This window comes from Mirounga angustirostris, unplaced genomic scaffold (genome assembly GCF_029215605.1).
Source record: "Mirounga angustirostris isolate CCGP_5_RB_7025 unplaced genomic scaffold, mMirAng1.0.hap1 SCAF_4, whole genome shotgun sequence".
In the NCBI taxonomy this organism is placed as follows: Eukaryota; Metazoa; Chordata; class Mammalia; order Carnivora; family Phocidae; genus Mirounga; species Mirounga angustirostris.
The window spans coordinates 178,635,148-178,659,879 of NW_026991712.1; the positions used below are offsets into that span (position 1 = coordinate 178,635,148).

At 50.6% G+C, this 24,732-nt stretch overlaps 1 protein-coding gene across 4 annotated transcripts in view; it reads left to right on the plus strand.

Moving 5' to 3' along the window:
• Positions 1-215: 215 nt before the first annotated feature.
• Positions 216-24,732, plus strand: part of ZBTB17 (zinc finger and BTB domain containing 17) — a 31,591-nt gene continuing 7,074 nt past the window's right edge. For 2 of the 4 annotated variants that reach the window (XM_045898626.2, XM_045898624.3), the window contains exons 1-2: positions 216-348; positions 24,475-24,681. In XM_045898626.2, coding sequence (XP_045754582.1) covers positions 342-348; positions 24,475-24,681 — 214 coding nt within the window. In that variant the 5' untranslated portion in view covers positions 216-341. Of the gene's footprint in view, positions 349-2,324; positions 2,412-7,911; positions 8,212-24,474; positions 24,682-24,732 lie in introns of those variants that run through there. The other 2 variants (XM_045898625.3, XM_054513123.2) reach the window with 2 other exon arrangements.

Genomic DNA, 24,732 nt, shown 5'->3' on the forward strand with positions numbered 1-24,732 from the left:
CTTAATACAGTGCCTGGCACACAGTAAGCGCTGAACGCGGGGAAGCTGTTACAGTTATGTTTGGAGTAAGTTATGTTTGGAGCCAAGGAAGGGTTACAATGAAGACAATTCTAAGTGCAGAAGTCCTGTAATACAGAACTTCTGGATAGGTAGGCGCATGCGCCTGTCGGCCGTCCTCGGCTAGCGCGGACGTTGCGCATGCGCCGGAAGTTGCAGCCGGGAAGCCAGCGAGGTCGGTTCCGCCCGACTCTAACATGGCGGCGCCCTTTGTCTGCTCTGAAGTGCCGTCCCCGGCCTTCTCGCGGCCGTGATGCCCCTCCCTCTACGGTGGGGTCCGGGACATGGCAGGTGAGGGTCAGCAAGCGCCCGGGGCTGGCCGAGTCTCGGGAGCCGGGCGGAGGCGGCGAAAGATGGGGCGCGGCGGGACGCCGGGGACGGTTGTGTGGGGGAGGGGAGGGAAGTGGAATGAGAAGGGAACCCGGACTGAGGGGACCCCGCGGGGTAGGAGGGTGCAGGGCAGCTGGGGTGGGGGGCGCCTCCAGGCGAGCGGGCGCGGAAGGGGCGAGCGGACCGGCAGTTCCTGCGAGGGAGCGCGGGTCGCCTCCCGGGTTGGGTGACACCCCAGCTGGTAGCATCTCCGCCCCCGCCGCCCGGCTGTCACTGTCCCTTGCGCGCGGGGTCGTTCTGCGGCCGCTGGCTGGCGGGGTGCCGGGGCAGCTCACGTCGGCGGGTCGGGGCCGGAGGGCACGGGCCTGCCAGAACCAGGAGGTGCTTGCAGAGTGGGAGGTCGACACTGCCCCTGTATAAGATTATTTCATTCATTCATTCCTTCCGCAGACGGTGGCCCGGCATCTGATAGGTTGTGGGGATAGAGCAGGTGAACCGGACAGACTTGCTCCTGGTGTAGTGGTTGGAACCAGGCGGCCGGGGTTTGAATCCCGACTCTCTGCTTGCCCGCTGTGTTCTGAAGCACGTTAGGTTCTCGCTCTGTCTCAGTTTCCTCAAACTTAAAGCAGAGATAATAATAAAACCTGCCTCCTAAGGTTGTTCTAAAGATTTAATAAGGTGATAGGTGCAAAGTGCCAAGAACATTTCCTGGCACAAAGTAAATACTGTGTGTGTTTGTTGCTGCGATTATTTGTTTCATGAGACTCATGTGGGAGCCATAGAGATAAACAGCACCTCTGATACTGCTGTAATGGAAGAAAAGCAGAAAAGTTCTCCTTGCTCTGGAAAGAATAGAGGCACCGAGGCACCTCACTCGGTCTAGGCGAATCCAGGGAGGCTTCTGCCCCCTAAGAAGCGGAGACCTAAAGGATGCTTAGGAGAGTGGAGGCAAGAAAAGGGGGGGGGAGTATTCTCAGTTGAAGATGGAGTTTGTGAGAAAGCTTAGGGGCTAGTGTAATAATTAATTTTTCTCCTAGAGACAGAGCTAAGAGATAAGACTGAAGAAGCTGGCTGTGGTCTGGTCCTACGGGGCCTTGTAAACCTAGTTAAGGACTTGAAGTTTTAGGTTAATGGGAAGCCATTTAAGAATCAGATTTGTGGATTAGAACAATCACCTGGCTAAATCTGTATGAAGAGGCTGCTAGAATAATCCAGGTGAGAAATGAGGGTGGCCTCGAGTCAGGTTAGAGGCACAGGTTGGGGAGGGAGGTTTTGGAGAATTGACAAAACTTGGTGATTACTTAGATGAGGAAGTTAGAGGCAGAGAGGTGTCAGGATTGACCTCCTCTTCTTGACCGGCAGGTGGTGATGCCACACAGTGAGATAGGGAACAGGATGGAGAGCGGATGCGAGAAGGGAAGATATATTTAGTTTCGAATATGTGGAAAGTGGGTGCCTGTAAAACAGTCCAGTGGAACTGTCCAGTGGTGAGCTAGCAGTTGTCATCCAGCAAAAGTCCCTAAAGTTGTGGGAGGGGGTGTGCTCACCGAGGGCAAGGGTATGAAATGAGAACAAGAGCGTCTGAGACACCCCGGGGGAAATGCTAATGCTGTAGCAACACGGGAACCTGGGCACAGTCTTGTTGCTCTTGCTTTTCAACATTGTGTTATGTCTTTTGGTAAGCAGGTATTCCTGAGTGTAGGAACCAGGAGCGGGTTTACTCATCTTTGTGTCCCAGCTGTCGAGCATGGTGTCTGGCATGCAGCAGGCCAATAATGATCCAAACAGACTTGTCCTGAGTGCTTACATTGTGCCAGGCTCTGTGCTCAGGGCTCTGGATTTGCCTATGTTTCTTGGATGCATAAAAGGGCAACTCTTAGGGAGCAGGTGCCTTTCGGGTTCTCATCAGATTTTCCACTTGGGTGTCTTTGATTCAGGTAATGAGCTGGAGGAGGAGAGCCAAGCTGGAGTTTACACAGACAAACTGTCAGAAAAGAGTAGCCTGGGCTTCTTGGAAGTCTGAGGTATGTCTGTAATGCTCAAGGATGAAACAAACCAGGAGGTCAGTTTGTTTGTCCTTCTTCTCTAGGCTCAGCGTGACTCAAATCACCCTTTCAAGATAGCTTCTTCTTTCAAGTTATACAGTAATGACAACATCTGAGTTTGGTTGGGAAATTGTGGCTATCATTTATGCTTGGTTTACCAACAAAGACCGAACTAGGTTAATCACTGGGCAAATGCTCACACCTTGTTTTAATCAAGTACAACCTAACATGCTCCAACAAAGCAATTCCAAACTACAGTGGCTGAAACAAGCTCAAAGTGTATTCCTCCCCTCTTATTAAACGTCTAGAAGTGGGCATTCCAGAGCTGGTAGGGCATCCTGCTCTGTTCTGTGAAGTATCCAGGAACAGTTCTAGTGATCATGTGGCTCTCTTTGCTCAAACCCAGGCTTCCATCTCATGGTCGAAGCTGGCTGCTGCAGCTCCTGCCATTGTATATACACTCCGTCTGGCAGAAAGGGAAAGACAGAGTGGGGAGCACATGTTCATTCCTTTTAAGGTTCTAATGTTTAAAGGTACATATTTTTGTACAACATGTCCCCAAACATAAGCATCTGGTGTACAACCAAAGAGCGAATCATGACTGTTCCAGTGCTGGAGGGAAAGCTGGCTGAGAGAGCCTGCTTGGTCCCTCGTGTGACTGAATTGCTGTCCCCGAGGCTTGGGCCTCGGAGAAGGGAAGTCCACTGCATTGGTGGAAGAGGCAGGCTGCTCTGGCTTTGGGTAGGTTGATGTTGCTTGGGCCCAGGGAGTCCAGGCTTGTTTATGCATTCAGTGTTTTCTGTGTCCAGCGTGTCAGACACTGTGCTAGGGGTGTAAGACTGGATCCCGGGAGCAAGGAGCTCTTAGCTATGTGGATGATCACAATACAGTACAAGGAGCACCACGGGGGAGACGCACAGGAGAAGGATGACTGATGTTGGAAGGCTCTACCGAAGCAGGGAGATGAAGAGTGAACAGCGTGCTTGGATTGACATCTGTGCAGGTCTCCTCAGATAGAGGCAGCGAAGACTCTGATGCCGGGTGTGAATCCCTGCTTCCCTGTGTCGTGGCTCTCTGAGGGCCAGTTACTTCACCGCCGTGCCTCCGTTTCCTCATCTGTCAAATAGGGATAACGGTATCTAGCTCCCAGAATTGTTTAGAGAGATCAAGCGTGTACTTCATGGGGTTTGCCGCGTAAAGCGGAATGACCTCCTGCTGCAAGGTGTGGGGTGGTTCGAAGCCAGAGAGGCTAGTGAGGACTGCAGTCAAAGAAGGCCCAAACCTGTAGGGAAACCAGGTTGCGGCCTCCCTCAAGGCAGGAAGTATCCAGATTGTGCAGAGGGGGTCAGCAACTGCGCTGTGAGTTCTACCAAGCTCTCTACTGAAAGGTGTCCATCTGTGGATTCTCAGAGACCATACTCTAACAGGTCTGGTGAGGGGTCCTTTGGGAAGGGAAAGATTCCCTCTAATTCCCGCAAGCTCAAAAGCTTCTGGAAAGCCTTCTCTGGGCCCTGCCCAGCCACCCACCCCCCGCTGAGTTTGGATCTCCTTCTCCGTTGATCTCTTAGCATCCAGCACTGATCTCTCAGTGCATTCGTATCTCACATTATAATCCTGGGTTTCTTTGTCTCCTCGTTGGCCCCCAGCACCTTGCAGGCAGGGACAGGGGATCGTTTCTCCTGGTAGCCCCACTGTGTAGCCCATTTCCTGGCACATAGCTGGTGCTCAATAAATGTTGTTGGAGGGTGGATTATCAGCCCTGATTGGCTGAAGAGGAACTGGCAAGCTGGCCGGAACTCCAGTGTGATGTGGGGTGGCGCGCTATTGACTTAAGAGAGGAGAACCTGATGGTTGATTTGGTATCTGGCTGGACTATGGACGTAAACATGGTGAACTGTAGTATGACCTGAACGATGAGAGTTTAGGTCAGAAGATAGTTTCTCTGTCTTTCTTTTTCCAGTAGAGCATGGTTTCTCAGCCTTGACGTTATTGTTATTTGGGCTTGCATAAATCTTTGTTGTGGGCTGTCCTGTGCACTCCAGGATGATTATGGCACCCCTGGCCTCCACCCATAGATGCCCGTAATACCCACCCACCTGCAGCTGTGATCGTGGAACATGTCTCCAGACATTGCCAAACGTCTCCTGGGACAGATCGTCCCCAGCTGGAACCCACACATAGGGTACTTCTAAGTCAGGCATCCCTGGGCTCGTAGTAGTTCTTATACTTATTAGATGTGTCCCTTTGGGCAAAATACTTGGTCTCTCCAAGCCTCAGTTTTCTCAGTTGCAAAGTGGGGATACGGATGACCTCACACAGTTTTATTGGCCAGAATTATCGATGAGGTAATGCATGTAAAATGCTTATTCGAGTCCCTGACTCCATCATTGGTGACTGGTGTTATTACGTGTTAGGAGAAGAGGACCCTTGAGAGGGTCAAGAAAGAAAGTGTGCAGAGGAAGAAAAAAAATGTTTGGTAGAGGAATATGCACAAGGTGCACAAATCAGAAGGTTCTAAAGAATGCGCCATGGAGGGGCACCTAGGTGGCGCAGCCCATTAAACATCTGACTCTTGTTTTCGGCTCAGGTCATGATCTCAGGGTCGTGGGATCGAGCCCTGGGTCAGGCTCCACGCTCCCCGCTCAATGCAGAGTCTGCTTGAAGATTCTCTCTCCCTGTCCCTCTACCCCTCCCACTCATCCTCTCTCCCTCTAAAGTAAACAAATAAATCTTAAAGAAAAAAAAAAAAAAGGAATGCACCATGGAGAGTAAATCATGCTTCAGTGCCTGACCCAGTTCCCCTTCCAGATAAATGTTAATAGTATCTGTGGGTCCTTTCAGAGCTATTCCGTGCATCTGTATGTCTCTGTGTATGCCCAGGGAAGACCATTAAAAAAATTTTTTTTTTTTGGGCGCCTGGGTGGCTCAGTTGGTTAAGCGACTGCCTTCGGCTCAGGTCATGATCCTGGAGTCCCGGGATCAAGTCCCGCATCGGGCTCCCTGCTCGGCAGGGAGTCTGCTTCTCCCTCTGACCTTCCCCACTCTCATGCTCTCTCTCTCTATCTCATTCTCTCTCTCAAATAAATAAATAAAATCTTTAAAAAAAAAAAAAAATTTTTTTTTTTAAGATTTTATTTATTCATTTGAGACACAGAGATGGAGAGCATGAGCAGGGGGAGAGGCAGAGGGAGAAGCAGGCTCCCTGCTGAGCCAGGAGCCCGATGTGGGGCTCTATCCCAGGACCCTGAGACCGTGACTTGAGCAGAAGGCAGATGCTTAACCAGCTGAGCCACCCAGGCGCCCGGAAGACCTTTTTTTTTTTTAAGATTTTATTTGTGAGAGAGAGAGAACGCACGTGCGCACCAGTGGGGGGAGGGACAGAGGGAGATGGAGAAGCACACTCCCCACTAAGTAGAGAGCCCGATGTGGGGCTCAATCCCAGGACCCTGAGATCATGACTTGAGCTGAAGTCTGATGCTTAACCCACTAAGCCACCCAGGCGGATGGAAGACCATTTTTAAAGAGTCACATGATTTGATTAGGTTGCACAGACAGGAGCCCCTGCGGGTAGAAGGGCAGCCGCCGTGGGCGGGGCTTCGGGGTGTCACCAGTTTGCCATGTGAACGACCAGGTGGCTCACTCTTTTCTGGAATTCCTCGAAGGGTGGTGCCTGAGTGGGTGGGAGAAGGTACCCAGACCCGGTGTCTCGGCAGGGTAGCACCACGAAAGGGAGGGACCCAGCCCGAGAGAACATGAAAAACTAAATATATTGTGTGCCCAAAGCAGGTTGTCCTGGAGACCATTATCTCCTCCTTTTGCCGGTCAGTTTCTAGATGATTGAAATAATAAAGGTCAAAGAGTAAGCCTTTCAGTGCTGAGGGGCTTGTGCCTTGGCTGCAGGCGTGTGTGTTGAGCGTCTACAGGGCCCTGGCCTCTCAGAGGTGCTCCGGCCAGCAGCAGCTTTACCTCAAGTCCAAGGGCCAGGTAAAGTAGACCTCCGTCTACTTTAGATTCGACAGGAAACCAGGGCTTGGGCTTGGGGAGTCAAGCCTGCTTGTTGGGAACTGGAGACACGTAAGCCTTGAGCTTCAAAGGAGGAAGCAGAGGGCCTGGTTAGAATGGAGAGTTGCACTCCTGTCTACGCAGTGGCAGGCAGAGGCTCGGAGGTGGCAGGTGGCGGTTCCAGCTGAGGGTGGGACCGGCTGGAAAGCAGGTGTGGTGGGTTTTGTTGTAGCATCAGAAACCTGCTGGACAACTTGACAAGGACAGCTGACACTGTGACATCTAGGGGGATTGTTGAGAGAGTAAATCCTGGGAGTCCTCATCACAAAGAGAAGATTGTTTTCCTTTCCTTTCTTGGGTCCCTATGAGAAGACAGATGTCAGCCAAACCTGTTGCAATCATCATTTCACAACACATGGAAATTCAAACCACCTGCTGTACACCTTAAACGGACACAGCGATGTGTGTCAATTATTTCTCAGTGAAACTGGAAAGAAAAACCAAACCAGGGGTGCCTGGGTGGCTCAGTCGTTAAGCGTCTGCCTTCGGCTCGGGTCGTGATTCCAGGGTCCTGGGATCGAGCCCCGCATCGGGCTCCCTGCTCGGCGGGAGGCCTGCTTCTCCCTCTCCCACTCCCCCTGCTTGTGTTCCCTCTCTCTCTGTGTCTCTCTCTTCAAATAAATAAATAAAATCTTAAAAAAAAAAAAAAAAAAACCAAAAAAGAAAAAAAAAAGAGAGAGAAAGGAAGGAAAGAAAGAAAGAAAGAAAAGAAAGAATCGAGCTTCTTGTCTTAAGAGCCCTGGCAGCAGAACATGTTCTCCCCGCCCCACCCACACCACTTCCCATGCTGGAACTGTTCAACTAAGCAGCCACCTTCCTGTCCCGAAAGGGCAGGCGCTGCTGCCCAGCGGGAAGCCGTGTCTCCATGGCTCCGAAGCCTGCTAGGTGAAGCACTTCTCATTCCGGTAGTCTCGGGGCAGCCGGGCCCAGTGAGGGACTTTCCTGGTTCACTGTAACTCAGCTTCCCAAGTTCGTGCTTCCAAACATTGTTGCAAGTCAGAAAGAACATTGTTTAATTTTGTAAGTTGTTAAATATTGAGTAGATGCAAAGGAATATGCGCAGTATAAAGAATAAAGATACAAGGAAACCCATGTACCCCATCAGTCAGTTTACAGATAATGTTACAGTTAGGTTTGGAGCGCCCCTCTGACCGTGGCCCACCCCACTCCCAGGTCATCGCAGTTTTGCTTTTATCACTCTCTTGCCTTCCTGTAAAGTTTTACTGTGTGTGTTCGTATTGCTAAACAATGTTGTCTCATTTTGCATGCTTTTGAACTTAATATAGTCACGTTGTTTTCTTCGGTGTCTTAAATTGTTGGCTTACTTGACTTTCTCAGATGGATATGTTCTTTTTTTTTTTTTTTAAAGATTTTATTTATTTATTTGAGAGAGAGAGAATGAGAGACAGCCCGAGAGGGAAGAGGGCAGAGGGAGAAGCAGACCCCCTGCTGAGCAGGGAGCCCGATGTGGGACCCGATCCCGGGACTCCAGGATCATGACCTGAGCCGAAGGCAGTCGCTTAACCAACTGAGCCACCCAGGCGCCCATCAGATGGATATGTTCTATTGCAAGAGAATTTATTTGTCCTTTCTCTTGCTGACGGACATTTGGATTGTCTTCGGTATTTTGCTGAGACAGAGTGCTGCTATGAACATTTCTGGAGCATACGTGCAGCGTCTGCAGGGTACAGCCCCAGAAGTGGGGCTGAATCACAGGGTATGTGAGCTTCAGCTCGACCAAATAATACCTAACTGTTTCCAGAGTGCTTTCCCCAGTTTACAGTTCAACTGACAATTCTGTTTGTTTCACATCCTCCCAACTCTGGTTTTACTAGACTTTAAGATTTTTAGTAATCTGATGGGAGTGATATCTCATGTGGTTTTGATTTGCATTTTCATGATTATTAGTGGGCTAAGCATCTTTTCATATACTTATTGGTCATTCAGGTTTCAGCTTCTGTGAAACAGCTGCTTATATCTTTTGCTCATTTTCCTATCTGGTTGTCTTTTTCTTGTATATAGACTTCTTGTTTGGTTTTGGTTTTTATTTTGTATGCTAATCCTTTGTTGGTTATATGTGTTGTAACTATCTGCTTCCAGTTTGTGGCTGGTCTTTTCACTGTAGGTTTTTGTTTTTTGTTTTTTTAACAAATTCTTAATTTTAAGGTTCATCTTTTTTTTTCTTTTATGGTTATCTTTTTCCGTTCCTTTTAAAGTCTCTACTTCAGGTTTATAAAGATAATCCCCTAGGTATGGTCTTCCAAGCATTTTATGATTTTGTGTTTTACATTAAAGTTTTCAGCCCATTTAAGATTATTTTTGTGTGGGGGCGCCTGGGTGGCTCAGTTGTTAAGCGTCTGCCTTCGGCTCAGGTCATGATCCCGGGGTCCTGGGATTGAGTCCCGCATCGGGCTCCCTGCTCCGCGGGAAGCCTGTTTCTCCCTCTCCCCCTGCTTGTGATCCTGCTCTCACTGTGTCTCTCTCTGTCAAATAAATAAATAAAATCTTTAAAAAAAAAAAGATTATTTTTGTGTGTATTATGAGGTAAGGAACTGATTCCTTTTTTTTTTTAGTAAGTGTACCAAATTGTCGTAGTACTATTTATTGAAAAAATACATCCCTTTCATGTGGATCTGTAAATGTCCCCAGTAACCCTTATATATAGTGAGTGTCCACAAATGTGTAGATCTGTTCCTGAGCTCTTTACTATTTATTCTCTATATCTGTCCTGATATCACACTGACCTAATGACTAAATTTTTATGTAACAGTTCTTGGTATCTGGTAACGTCTTGGCCCTTTGCTCTTCTGTCTTCATTTTAGATTGTGCTTGTCAAATTCCATAAAAATTGTTGGGATCTTTTATTAGAATTGCTTTGAACTTAGTCCACATCAGTTTGGATAGAATTGACATTTTTATGATATTGAACCTTCCATGAACATGGTATATCTCTCAGTTTACATAACTTACCAAAGTCTAACTTTACTGTCTCACACCCTACTCTCAAACAGTTAAGGACCTTAGCACACTTTAATTCCCATCACTCCTTCCTTTTATTCTGTAGGTGGGTATTTTAGTTCTTTTTAAAATTTTAGAAGACATCTAATGATGTCAGTATTGTTTAGATTTACTCATTTATTATTGACTAGTTTTTTTCTCATTCCTTCTTGCATTTAATACTTTCATTCTGGGATCACTTTTTATCTACCTGAAGTGTATCTTTTATGATGTGTGAGTTTGGGCTGTCATCTGTTTGGGGGCCATCTAGAGATTTTACCCTCCTCCATTTGATGCCAAAAATTTGATATAGGCAGTTTTCTGTGCAGTCTTTTTTTCACTGACTTGTAACTCTCTGTGGCTCCAGCTCTGTTCTGGAGGGCCCTCCCATGAGACCTCTGTCCTTGGGAGGGAGAGGGAACTCGAGCTTGCTCAGTTCTGCAGATGCCTTTGATACCCACCCTCAGAGCTCCACTTGCTCTCTGGATTCTAGCCTTTGCTTAACTTTGACCCCTCAGTGTTCCTTACTGACTTGCCAGTTCTTTGATGCATTTTAAAAGATGTCTCACACTTTCTCTTCAGCATTTGCAGCTGTTTGCTATGAGAATTGGCCTGGGTACCTAGTGTGCCATGCTTCCAGAAAATCAAGGTGTTTCTGTGTCTTAATTTTATGTTTCATCTGGCAGCAGCAAACACCGAAGATTAGAACGAAGACTTAGTGATGTTCACTTTTAGCTTTTATAAGATGGTTTGTAACCCTTATTAGTATAAGGAGAGGGAGTTGGTAAGTGCCAGTTAACGACAGAGAATTTGCCCTTTGGGACAGATGAAGGGTCTGTAGAGCCTAGCATTCCATGTCTGTCTGTCTGTCTGTCTGGAAGTTTTGTCTTTTTTTGAAGAGGAAAGTTCTTATCTTTTAGAGTATATGGACGTGGCCTTGAATCTCGGTGTGTCAGTGCAACCTAGGTCAGCTGACAACCCCTCTAAGCCTTGACTGGCTTATCTGCACTATGGGGGGCAATCATATTAACAGCCTTCTCGTGGCATCACTGCAGGGATCAATGAAGTAGCCTGTTCCTGAAACCCTTTGCAGGCAGGCAGCTCCGGCAACCATTCCAGTTATCCCCTTTGGTGGTGTTCTCGTCACGTGCTGCTGCCCTTTGGAAACAATGAGCCTGTGATTTCCGTAACCTCCCAATTGCTTCACATGGTGGCGCTTATTATATATTAGCAAGGCTGTGTTTTTTCTGGGCACAGCCACACAGCCCCACCCACAGTCCTTTGCCAGGACTCAACAGTTTCCTTCCAGCTGGGTGAAATCCCCGTCAGGTTGGGAAACTGTAGCATCTGCACCGGGGGCTCTCGATCAGTTACTCACATCCAGGCATTAGTTTTTACCCAACCAACGAATGCATTAAAAATTTGCATCAGTGTCAGCAGGCTGCCGTCTAGACAAAGGGTACCATTTCATAATCCTGCTCGCTGGGAACACACTGTGGAAACTGTCCGTCTTTTAGATGTTTGCCAGTTTGATCCTGGAAGTGGTATCTTGTACTTCTTTATATTTCTTTATTAGTGAGGCTGAACATCTTTTTTCCGTATAGAATATATCGACCACTGGTGTTTCTTTTGTGAACTGCCTCTTCATTTCTTTGACTCATTTTTCTGTTGGGAGATTTTTTTCTTATTGATTAATATTTTGTAACACCTTTATTGAGGTATTCCTGTAGTATACAAGTCACCCATTTAAAGTACACAATTAAATAGCTTGCAGTATATTCCCAGAGTTGTGCAACTATCACCACTATTTTCAGAACATTGTCATTATCTCGAAAAGAAACCCACCACCCCTTAGCAGTCACTCCCCACTTCCCTGTCTCCGTCAGCCCTAGACAGTCACTTTCTATCCTTACGGATTTGCCTGTTCTGGGCAGTTCATGTAAATGGAATCATGTAACTTGTGGTCTTTTGGCTGCCTTCATTTAGCATAATATTTTCAAGGTCCATTCGTGTTGTGGCATATGTCATTACTTCTTTATTGTCCAGTATTCTGTTGCACAGACAGACCACCTTTTATTTATCTATTCATCAGTTGAGGGACATTTAGGTTGTTTCCACCTTTGACTCTTATGAGTAATGCTGTCATGAACTTCTGTGTACAAGCTTTTTTTTCTTTTTTTTTTAGATTTTATTTTTTTAAGTGTTCCCTACCCCCAGCGTGGGGCTCGAACTCACAACCCCATGATCAAGAGTCATGCACTCTACTGACGGAGCCACCTAGGTGCCCCTGTGTATAAGCTTTTATGGGCACATATGTTTTCATTGTTGTTGGTGTGAGGAGCCTTTTGTATAGCCAGGCCAGTAACCCTTATTTACAATATAGGCTGTAAATATTCATCCTTAATTTATATTTACATTTGGGACGGTGGGAAGATGAGGGTACGATGAATGAAACAGAACATTTAGGGGTGCCTGGCTGGCTCAGAGCACGTGACTCTTGATGTCAGGTTTGTGAGTGTGAGCCCTATGTTGGGTGTAGAGATGACTTGGAAAAAAAAAAAAGAAACAAAACATTTAGGTTTCTGACCAGTCTTTCATACTCCTAAGGATTAAGCTCATGTACCATGCCTTCCCCACTGTGGCCCCACCAAGGGGCCCCCGGGGGCTGGTCTGCATGCCTTACCGTCGTGCTGTCGCAAGCACTCTTTCTGTATCTGTCCCAGTGTATCTCTGTCCATCTGTCTCTCTGTCTCTCTCTCCGGCTACATGCGTTAGGACTGGGAAACGGGAACTGGGCAGCACACCGGGGGTGCTGTCCAAGTTTCTCGCAGAAGCTCACACTTCAAAGTGACTGGCTGAAAACCCACCAGGGCTGCGAGTCATCGAGTCATCGAGTCATCATCGGTTCAAAGGCTTCCAGCAGCTTTGCTGATTCACTGCTGTTGCAGGTGGAGGGGATGTGAGGGGCTGGAGGCCAGCCAGCGCTGTTTGCTCAAGGGCGCGAGCAAGCGCTGGGGCCCTGAGCTTCCTTAATCTTCCCAGGGCTCCTGTCCAGAGACTGTTCTAGAGCAGCACTGAAGCAGCTGGAGTTGAGGAGCCCAGCAGTTTTTTAAAAATCCTGGGAAATTGAGACATTGGGTTCTTGACTGCTCTTTATCCAGGCCTAACATGAGTTTTTGCAATCCCCCCAGATACTGCTCTGAAATATCCTTGCACTCATTTAGTTTTCCCCAGTCAAGTCTCACAAAATATTTTTAGTTTAATCCTGTTGGGAGTAGTAAGTATACAATTTCACGTTGGCTTCTGCTGTATATAGTCCTATGTCCGTCTAGATACACATCCTGTGTTCCTGTTCATCTCAAGGTTTCCAAAATAGGAAAAGTTTTAAAAGAAAATCTGCTGAATGCTAGGTGAATATGTCATTTTTTTATTGTCAGGCACACGGTATCAGTTACACTTTAAGTGTGTGTGTTTGTAATCTGGTAATCTTGTTAATGAAATCATTTATTTAACATTATATCTTCACACTGGAAGGGAGGGACCCTTAGCAGGCCCCCAACCTAGTGAGGAAACAAAACTAGACAAAGTCAGCCACGTGAAACACATGTGCTACATTGAAGTCCAAATACATCCAATTCCAAATAGTCGCTCCTCAACCTCCTTTTTGCTTTTAGCTCGGATCCTTGATCTTAACTACTATCATGGGGAAACCGATCCTTCCTTGGAATTGTCGTGTTCTATTTGCTCTCTCAATGAAAGCCTCGTTGTTCCTCCAAAGTCGTCATGTTCTTTGTAGAAAGCAGGTGGTTTTTGCCCTCAAGCCTGAGCGCCTCTGTCTTGTGTTTCGCTTACTGTTGAGTGAAGTCAACATTGCCATGGCAGCGCCTTTGCCCGGTCTGCTTTCAGGCTAAAGCTTCATTTGTTGTGGGAGCCTGACGAGATTTCACCTCCCATTTTTAGAAGCTAGGGCAGGGATTCCAGCATTCGGTTCCCCTTTGGTCTACAGCTCCCCCGCATGGCTAGCGTGGGTTCACGCGTGACAGCAGGCATGATGGTGACCAGCAGCCGCTTTATGCAGTGGGAACGGGTGTCATCATCCCCATTTTACAGCAGGGAAAGTGAGGTGCAGAGGATTACGTACTCTTGTCCAAGGTGCGCCACTAGCTTTGGTTTGATGCCAAGGCAGGAGTGGTAAGTGGGTCCAGGATCCTGTCAGCTCCCTGGAGCTGCACGCAGAACTGTGCGTGTGTGCGCGTGTGTGTGCGTGCGTGTGCGTGTGTGTGCGCCCCATTCCTCACGGTAGCCGAGCAGCTCGGCTGGGGCTGGCAGAGGCTCCCAGCTGCTCTTCTAGGGGATTTTCAGTTTTGTCCCCGTAAGGAATTTCTGCTCATGAAGATTTCTCTGGTGACACATTCTTTGTGCAAATTACCATAATTTTCCATTTCCCTTTTGAGAAATTTTTTCCTGTTGAGAAGTTTTGAGTCATCAGGTCTTGTAGAAAATGTCTTAAAGGTTTTATAATAAATAGAAATGAAGAAGCTCTGACTTGGCGGACAGTTTCTTTCTTCCCTTCCTTTTTTCACTTGGTTTCTTGAAGAGGTAACATTTAGAAGTGGTAAAACAAAATGCAGCAATGATATACAGTGAAAACTAGAGCTCCATCCTGCCCTTGCCCTGCTCCTCCGAGGGCCCCCCCCTTACCCATCTCTTGTACGTCCAGAGCTGCGGACTTTTTGTTTGTTTATGAGCTAGGATTTCACAGCCTGGGTTTATGGTTTTGGACAAATCGCACGGCCCAGCTTCCCCTAGGAACGGTCAGGTACTGTATGTTGTTAAGGGACTTTGAGCCACTCCAGGAAGAGGTACTTAGAATTTTCAAAGGATATTATCATATTTAGTGGGGAGGCCGTTTGCACAGGCTGCTCTGGAAGAGCCATGTGAGCATGTGTCGGATCCTGAGCCACCAGCTAAACCCTCCTGGTGCCATCTGGGGGTGACATTGTCCCCTTCTTCACATCCCAAGGGTCCAGCCCCGTGGGACTTTGTAACTTATTTTTCTGCTTCTGATCCTTCCCCTTTCAGTCTGTTCTCCATACTGATGCAGCCAGAGTGAGTTTCCTGAAATGTGAACCTAACCATGGCCCTCTCTCGCTTAAGCCCCTGGCCAGGCTCCCAACTGCCGGGGCTGAGCGCTGGGTCCTTGGCATGGCCCTGTGTGCCTGGCTCCAGCCTGGCCCTCCGGCTGCGTGTCTCACCACGGTTTCCAATCGTTTCTTTCGTGATGCTGCGGTGTGCTGTCCTCCTTCCACCTGGTCCCCACACATGCACACCATTCTCTCATGCACCCCTCCATGGCTTATGCTGTCCTCTATCTGAACATCCTTCTTGCCTTTGTTCATGTGTCTTGTTAGGTGTGGCTAGGTGTCCTATCCTCCCGGGGGTGGCACCCCTTCGGAACTCATCAGAAGGTGCTGACAACGTCTGGGACTTGCTCCCTGGTGGCAGGTCCTCGAGTAGGGGGACACTCAGATAGGCCTGGCCTTGTTCCGGGTGGAGCTGGAGCTCCCTGCAGGGCACCTGCCCCAGGCAGCGTTCTGCAGTGGATTTGAAGTCCATGTCCGCTCCTCTGTCCCCTAGCCCACCAGATGTGCATATGAGCCCCCCGAATCTATCCGTATTTAACTTGAATGGGCAACTCTCCCCAGGCTTACTGGCCCAAGTGCCACAGTAACAAAGGCCTCACAGCACAAGTCTGAAGCTGCAGGGGAACAAAGTCCCAGTGCTCTTTGGTCACATTGGACCAGGCTGTGGCTCCCTCCTTTTTCTCCACCTGCTACGGAAACTTTGAGCCGTGCGCTTCATGAGTAAAGGGGGTTCACTTGGGATAACCTGGTTTGTTTTAATTCATTTTTTCCCTCTTTGTGTCACCGGTATCAGTCACAGACTTAGTAATATCTGATTCCACTTTCGCCAGTATTTGTGCGGTACTTCCTGTGCTCACAATTATCGTGTATGTGGTGGTTTTCCTGTTGAATGGGTGAGCAGTCTAGAACCCAGAGAAGCTTGCCTGAGGCCACCCTGCTAAGACTGGAGCCACGATTCACATGCATGTCCTTGGATCTGAGTCTTTCGGTGTTTCTTCTTCTTTTTTTTTTAGGGGATGGGGAGGGGCAGGGAAGAGGGAGAAAGAGAATTTTTTTTTTTTTAAGATTTTATTTATTTATTTGACAGAGAGAGACACAGCGAGAGAGGGAACACAAGCAGGGGGAGTGGGAGAGGGAGAAGCAGGCTTCCCGCCAAGCAGGGAGCCCGATGCGGGGCTCGATCCCAGGACCCTGGGATCATGACCTGAGCCGAAGGCAGACGCTTAACGACTGAGCCACCCAGGCGCCCCAGGAGAGAGAGAATCTTAAGCAGGCTCCACGCTCAGTGTGGAGCCCAACACGGGGCTCAATCTCACAACCCAAGCTGAAATCAAGAGTTGGATGCTTCACCAACTGAGCCACTGAGCACCCGTGTCCTCTTCTTTGTCCAGTGTTTTCTCCCATGGGGACTCCGGTCCATCCTGTGGCTTTAACCACCATCCCTCCTGTAGACGTCTCAGCTGTGTTGGCCTGACAGAACTCTCGTGTGCCCTGCCCTCTCTCTGCCCGCTGTCATTCCTCACCTCAGCGAATGGCACCTGCACTCGGCCAGGTTCTCAGGCAATCGATTTAGTGTTGTCCTTGACTCCTTTTCTCACGGCACACCTCTGCTTGATCAGCTGACCGTTGGCTCTCCCGAACAGCTTCCTGGTCTGACTGCTTCCGGCTGGGCACAGGGCCTCCATCTCCTGCTCCTCTCCCAGTGTTCCTCTAGCCCCTCCTACCCCCTTGCAGTCACTCCTCTGCACCCAGGCTCCTGGGGCACCCCGGCATACTTGGAAGAAACTCCAGAGCCTGACTTGCCTCTAAGACTCTGGCCGGTCTTAGCCTCTGCGGCTGCCACTTGGGCTCTTCTCATTTTCCCACTGGCTTCCTCCTCTCCAGGGCACACCAGCCCCTTTGTCAAGGTCATGCCTGCTCCAGGGCCTTTGCGTTTGCTCTTCTCTGTGACTGCAGCAGTCCCTGGCCTTATGGTGGCATGGCTTGCTCTTCACTTCATTCAGGTCCTTGCTTCAATGTCACCTCCTTGGAGAGGTCTTCCTTGACTGTATGTGTTTTGTTTTTTTTTTTTAAAGATTTTATTTATTTATTTGACAGAGACACAGCAAGAGAGGGAACACAAGCAGGCTTCCCACGGAGCAGGGAGCCCGACGCGGGGCTCAATCCCAGGACCCCGGGATCATGACCTGAGCCGAAGGCAGATGCTTAACGACTGAGCCACCCAGGCGCCCCTTGACTGTGTTCTTAAATATCACATAGCCTCTGCCTCGTCTCCACACCTTGTTTTACCTTCTTCACAGCACCTAGTATGTGCTTCACAACACCAGGTTATCCCAAGTATAATATAATAAGTATATGATACTTATGACCTGTCTTCCCCATGACGCTCGTAGCTCTAATGAGACCCACGACCAGCACAGGGGAGGCGCTCATTCAGCATTTGTGAAGTGCTTTTGTCTTTTCCGTGTGTCTGTTTCCTGATTTAGGGGCTGCCGACCCTGGGAGGGGACGGTGATAATTAGGAGTAGCTGCACACAGCTGTATCACCCCACAGACTTTCTGTATATCGAAGGACATTTCTCATTCTCATTACTTCTCAAATACGTATAGATGCTGTTGTGATTAGTGGAATGGAAATTCTTTTTTTTCATAGTGGTTTTGCCCCGTATTTTCTCAGTTAACAAGTACCAAAAGTACAATTATAATTTCATGAAGGTCCACAGAATATTTGACCTTGAATTAGTTGCACTCAGAAAGGCCAGGAATCACCACTCTGTACAGGCCTCTTTCCCAACTTGATTTACAGCCGTGAGAGAGCAAGGTCCTGGGGTAGGTGCTGTCAGCCGCTGTGACGAGAAGTTAGTAAGTAGTCCCACCCGGCAGTGAGTTTATTGAACCTGGTAGGGGAGGCGGGGCAACAGACGGGCCTCCCTTTTGGCCAGGTCTGTGCACTGCTGCTCAGGGAGCATTGGGGTGGAGAGCGGGCTGTTGGGAGAAGGATCAGATGTCGCCAAGTCCCACATATTCTGATTTTGTCTTTGTGGGAGCAAGTCCCTTAATCTACCTTCTGTCAAGCTCTAGGAGTCCCCAGAGTAAGTCCTAGCGTCATGGATTCCGCACTGGCGTGAGCTTGCAACAACACAGGACAGCACTTTCTTCAGGACCAGCCTGCCTTCCCACTCAGCCATATTCCCTCTTCAGAAGTGTGGTTGAGTGTTAGAGATCGTGGAGGTTGTATAATTTGAAAAGCAAAGGCAGTATTACAATTTAATTTTATATTTAGATATAATTTTTAGGTGTTTAAAAATCAGTATTTTGGGGGCGCCTGGGTGGCTCAGTCGGTTAAGCAGCTGCCTTTGGCTCAGGTCATGATCCCGGGGTCCTGGGATCCAGCCCTACGATGGGCTCCCTGCTCACTGGGGAGCCTGCTTCTCCCTCTCCCTCTGTGATCTCTCTCACTCATGTTCTCTCAAATAAATAAATAAAATCTTTAAAAAACCAATGTTTTTGGTAATACAAACTTCACAGAAAATACTACTGAGTCTTGGCTGATAGGATTATGTGGAAGATAGCAGTGATTTTCAGAGTGGAGCCATTATGCAGTAGAAGATCAAGTATCAGAATCTGGGGCTGTTGGGAAGGGCTGAGTCAGTCTGTATGTTTACCCTAAAGGGGAAATTGATGTTAAAAGTTTGAGACACACGAGCTTACTATAAGAGCTGTATTTGCTGGGCAACGAGGAAAATGCCGGAAGGGCTGGTTTTGTTGGGACTTGCCTTTCTGCCATGTTGCCCTGAAAAGGGATAGGGTGTCACACTGGGTGGATGGTAGGTTGGGCAGGTAGGTTTCGCAGTTGCAAGGCTGGCCTGCTGTGAACTTCCATTGCCTTGGCCTGAATTTGTGTGTGTGCTAAGCTGGAGACAGGAACCACCTGTGTTTCCAGAAAATCCGGAATGCCGGGCAGCTGGAAGCGGAGTGGTGATCCCTCTCACCTGCCCCTGGACATGAGATGGCTGTGTCATGTCCAGGCCCACAGCCGGGCGCAACGTGTTGTGGGAGCCGGGGACTGTTTGTCAAGATCAGCAGCTCCTTCTGCTAAGCCAGTTGTTTTCTGGCTTAATGGCTTCCCTCTGTGTGACAGTTTGGAAACCCTGCATGCAGTGTAGGGCCTGCTAATAACCTGGGTAATATTTCATGTTTGACAGGTGCCCCTTTGACTCCGAGATGGAGCCGTGCGCTGCGGACCCACTGAGAGCTCTGGGCAGGCGCTCCAGCCTTCACCCGGGAGCACCCTTGGGCTTTAACAGAACAGTTGTTCAATATTAAGTGCTTCCCTGACAGAGAAAGCTGCTCTGAATGGTTCTTGCCCAATGCCCCTCCCTTCCCTCCTTCCCTCTCTTGATGTTAATTGGGCTCTGGGATTTTTCCAGATTGCTTTTAGAAAGAATAATGGGTTATGATTACAACGTCTTAACAAGGTCAAGTCACTAAATAGTTACCCAAGGTACCCAGCATAAAAGGATATGTAGAAACCATCTCATACGGTTTTCGGCCTCAAAATAAAACTCTAATTTGCATCCCTGCTTCCTGGTAGCACTAGTTTGGTGGGTGTTTACCGCGTGGCAGGCACGGAACAGGCTCCGGGCTTACCGTATCTAATGGAAGCCTGTAACACACCTGGGACGCAGCCCCACTGGCCCCATTTTGCCAGAGGAGGAGCTTTGCTGGAGACCCACTGCTGCCGTGGCAGGTGGCCGACCCTGGATCCGGGTCCTACCGGGCCTGACCCCAGAGGCTCTGCTGCCTCTGCTCAGTGTGGACTTGACACCAGAGTAGCCACGTTCTTAGTTGCTTGGTGACCGGGCAGTGCCATGCGCGGCACCGTGTTTCTTGCCATGTTGAAGAGACTCCCACAAATGCCATTTCGTTGTTACTGGGGGCAGGGTCCTAGGGCCTGGGATCCGGGTTTTGTTGAACCTTGTGGATTTCACCACCCAAGGGGAGCCCTTCCTCATGTCATCATCTGCTTGCGGATGTTCTGGAACTGAAGCATGAATGAGATGGGTTGTGTTTCCCGTGGCCAGCCCCCCTGCACCCCACTCAGCTCCCCTGAAACCTGGGGCCCGGGCCTCAGCACAGCCCCAGCGCGAGCGGCCGTGAGCATGCTGGCAAACAGCCCTGTCTTGGCAAGATTGAGGATTGTACCTGTACCTCACTTTTTTCTTATTAAAAATTCTGTCAACTTTTGAAAAATGTTGCCATACAAAAGTATATGAAATGTTTATGTTTAATTAAAATAATAAATCTAGGTGTATCCGAGTCAGTGTCTCCGAGGACCCCTGCTTGCCCTTCCTCCCATCCAGACAGAACCATCGTCCTGGACATTTTTTTACTTGTTGCCTTTTCTTTATAGTTTTACCATCTGTTGCTGTGAGCAACCGCCTCAAAACTTCGTGACAACCCACCGGCAGTTTATTCTCCCAATTTTGTGCGTTGACTGGGCAGTTTCTTTTGTTCCACAGGGTGTTGGGGTCATTCATGTGACAGCATTCAGCTAGTAGCTGGGCTGGAAGGTCCAGGAAGGCGTCTCGCATCCCACTGTCTGCTAGGGCCTCTGAGTTCATCACGTGGCCTGTGCCCATGGCGTCTCCTCCGGGGCTCCTCCCTGTGCCCTCTCTCTCCGACAGGAGACCCTGGGCATCCCTACGGTGGGGTGGCTGGGTTGCGGGAGAGCCACGCGGAATCTGCAGCCCTCTTAAGGGCCAGGCCTAGAATGGGCGCCGAGTCCCTGCCTCTCGTCGGTCAGAGCCACCCAGATCCAGCTGGAATCTCCTAGCAGGTGTGGTGGGATGGCGGGACTTGTTGGTGGCCATCCGTGTCCACGCTGGTTACTTGTGCCTGTTTTGGAATCATACTGCAGGGCTTCTCCAGGTCCCTGGCTTTTCCATTCCCAAACGAGTTCCTTGTGAGGCAGGCCAGGGCTGTGTGTCCGGCTGGGTGGGTGGCCGTCAGCAGAGAGTCCCAGCTCTGACGCCAGACATCTGCCCTGTTCATCAGACCACGGAAGAGGTCACCGGACAGGAGTGAGGAGTGCAGTGAGGAGTTTCTGGAAGGTCGGGCCATTTCTTGAGCGGACAAGTCATGTGCCAGTTGGTGGCTTCATTTTCTGCATCTAACCTGAGGGCTTTGGGCTTGGTGGGCTCTGTGGTCTTGTTCTGTTTGCATTTTCTGTAGTTCTAAGATTTTAGGGTCTTACTTAGAGTAGCTTTAAGGCCCACATTTATCGCCCTTAAAGCAAGACAAGGTAAGGGACCCCCCACACTTCTGCTCGAGTGAAGGAAGGGACTGCACAGCGGGGCTGGGGCGGGGGGAGCCGCCCTTGATCACCCACATGAGGCGGCAGGGCTGTTGATCTTACTACTGCTGCAAGTCTCCCCGGACGAGGCGATCCCTGGGTGCGTGCCCTGACTGGGGTGGGCAGCTCCCACATCCAGCTGTGTGGCCCAGGCAGGTGCCCTCACCTCTTCCCAGGCCCCTCTGAGCTTGGCCAGATCTCGGTGGGCTCGTTTCACTGTGGAGCGTAGAGGGAAACAGGAGACAGTGGGAGGATTGCCGTGATCTTCTAGAGCGGTTCACGTAGCTCTGGGGGTGGGGCACTGCCGGGTTCTAGCGCGGCCCATCTGAGGGGAGGACCACGCCAGCTGGCCCCTCACCTGCTCACCACCTCGCCTTAGGGAGAGAGGGGCTGCTGGAGCTTTCTGGAGGAGGGCCAGCTGGCAGAGGTGAGTACTGGGGGCAGCTGGGGGCCTCTGAGCTCCATCTGCTAGTGGGGGGGGGTTATAACGTCCCCAGCGTTGCTGACAGCCTGTGGGGGGGACCCCATGAGCACTCGGGGAGCCCCCACGGCTGTACTGGCACTCCCAGGGGCTGATGGCAGGACTGCACTCCCTGGAGCCTGTGTTTAAGGCTGCTCATCTGCGTGTGGCAGTGGCCTCTCCCTCCCTCCCTCCCTCCCTCTCTTCCTTCCACATGGTTCTGCTCCCTCCCTTTCCCGGTCTTCCCCTGCTTCCTCTCTCACCCTCTCTCCCGGTTTGTCGTTTCCTTTTCTTTCTTTGATTTTGTCAGAACAGATGCACCTTAGGAGTGTTTCTCTGTTGGAACAGCTTGGAGGCAGCCTCGGGGGACCCTGCAGGCCTCCGTGTTCTGGCCCCCACACCCACGTCTGGGCGGCAGCTCATGTCGGAGGAGCGTGGTTAGCGTTGGGTGGAAAACAGTCCCTGTGGGCCCCCACTGCTCTCCTGGCGGGGGGGGGCACGGGAGGTACCGGGCCACCAGCCACCCTCTCCTAGGACCTTTCTCGACCTCGCCAAGGTCTCTGAAAAGAGCGCCCCCCTCCATGTCCAGCCCAGGAGAGCCGGCTCCATGCCCTTCCCGCAGCAGCTCGAGGGCTCGTGGCAGCCCCCTTGATCGGCTGCCCTCCGAGCTGGCAGCCCCCTTCCACCCTGGGGTCCCTCAGGTTTCTCTTCACTGCAAGTCAGGTCGCCTTCCGGCCGGAGGGTTCTGCCTTCAGCCGACTCCAGCCCAAGGGCCTGGACCAACTCTGTACCTTGCGGGGGAGGGTTGTTCAGCGGATGCTCCCTGATTGTTTCTGAACCTGGGAGACACTTCCTCCCCCTTCAGTTTTCGGGTCTGCTGCTGGTGAAGGTGAAGGAGCCGGGGTCGCTGCCAAGTGCCGCATGGGCTTATTCTGAAGCTGAGGGAGCATCTGACCCTCGTGGGCTCTGGTGGTTCTCCATTTGGCGAGGGGTTTCCGCACTTGGGAGGGGTTTCTGCACCTGGGCTTCCGAGGACATAGGGAGTGACTAGTGACGGGGACACATGCTCACGTGCCTCCCCCTGGCCCCAGCGAGAAGGCAGATCTGGGGGTGAGCTGGCCTGGCCTCTCCTTGCCCCCCGCCTCCGTCCCGTGTACCTCTTGCCCGGTGTGTACTGCCTTCGGATCCTAGGCCTGAGTGCCCTGGCCTGGGTGTTCAACCCATGGACTGGACACTGGTTCTTTTCCATGTTCTCCAGAAACATGTTTATTTTATTTTACCAGCTCGGGCACAGAGCAGCCAGAATTCTCCTCCGATTCATTCCTTCAGGTCACAACAGGAACTTGCTTGTTCTAGGGACTGAAGACCAACAAGGACGCCTTCCCAGGTGTTGTGTGTCCGTAGGGGCCTCTGCTCGGGGGCCCCTGGTGCCTCTCTGCCGAGCTCTAGCTGGTGGCACCGTGACAGAGCAGAGACCCGAGAAGCCGTGGGAGCTTGTGTGTGGAGGCCAGGATCGGAGGATGGTCTTGGGGATGTGGGAGGGAGGGAAAGGCTGTTCCTGGGTCTCCAGCAACAGCTGCTCTGAACTCACAGCTCAGACAGAGGCTGGCACGTGGCACACAGGCTGTTGTCCCCGCCACGTTCCCCCTCCCTCCCTGGAGCCCTGCCTGCCTGCCCGGTGACCTCCCCCAGCTCAGCAGACACCTAGCCCTGGTTTTGCAAAGTTTCCAGACACCACAGGGTGGGTGGGCTTTGCTGGCCAAGTCCCTGCAGGTGGGGAGGCAGGCGTGGCTTCCCTCGCTGCTCATCACAGCCAGGCCACCGTACATGGTCAGGGCTCCCGCACAGTGACTCACCCCCAGGAGGCTGATGTCACAGAACGGCGGGAGCGCGTGAGGGGCTGCTGAAACCTGGGGGCCGGGAGCCCCGAAGTGTCATTCTCACTTGCCCAGAAAGAGCCTGGGGTAGCTCTGAGCAGCCCCAGGCCTCAGATGCGGGACCAGGGCCTGACAGCCTGGCCCTGGGTTGGGGGGCGGGGGGAGGTCTGTGCAGTGTGACCCCAGGAGTGGGGGTGTTGACTTTTATTTTGAAACTGGGTCTTTCTTGAACTGAGGGCCTGCTATTTTCCCTATAAAATGCTGGTCTGAGATGCACTCTGGCGTGGTGCTGCTGGGGAGGAGGGAGCTGTTTTAGATACTTATTTAGTCATGGCTTGTGGTAGTTCATGATTATTCGGCACCAGGCCATGGAATTTTTCTGAGCATTTTCACTTGAGACAGTTGTGGGATTTCCAGGCATCAAGGGAGGCCTTTGCCAGAGAGGTTGAAGCCAGCCCCACAGCTCTTGGGGTCAGGACCAGAGTTCATTCTTCCTCCAGGGACAGCCTGGAGAGGTTTCTGGAGGCAGAGGACTCCCCAGCTTTATGCAGTTCCCTGAGCCTATGAATCAGAGCGAGCGACGGGTCCCTGCCCCCAAGGGCAGGACTTTACCCGAGCCCTGTGGGTGCTGCGGGAGGGGGTCCGTTCCAGAAATGCTGGGCGATGGAACATCTGTCTTCCTAGACGCACGTCTCACCTGTGTGACAGAACGGGGAAAACAACGAAATAGGTTTTTGTAAAGCCAAATGTATCGAGTTGAAGGAGCTGGCCTTCTAAGATTATGTCGTGCTTTCTTTCTGTAAAAAATGTTAAACTGACCATGTCTTTGTCTTTTTTAATGCTCACCGTCATCAGTGTTTTGTATTTGTTTTTTGACTTTCTAATGTCATTACCTGGCAAGACACAAAGGTGGCTGTTTTCTGTTGGTCCCTCAGTGCTTTTGGTTTTTGCAACTTTGCTGGCCAGTTAAACCCAGGGACCTGGGAACCGCTGGTCAGCCTTGCCTTGCAGAGGGAATCGGGAGTGATTTACCCTTGGTGGATTTACTTCTCCCGGGCGCTTCTCACCTGGGAGTTGGGGGGTTGACCGTTGGGCGGGCTGGCGTCTTCTCTGTCTGCTAATGCGAGGGCCCCCCGGCTTTCCGCAGCCATGGATTTTCCCCAGCACAGCCGGCACGTCCTGGAGCAGCTGAACCAGCAGCGGCAGCTGGGACTGTTGTGTGACTGCACGTTTGTGGTGGACGGGGTTGACTTCAAAGCCCATAAGGCAGTTCTGGCGGCCTGCAGCGAGTACTTCAGGATGCTCTTCGTGGACCAGAAGGATGTGGTGCACCTGGACATCAGTAACGCGGCAGGTACCCCATTGGGTCCAGGGCCACGCTTGCGGAGGCTCGGAAGCTGTGGCC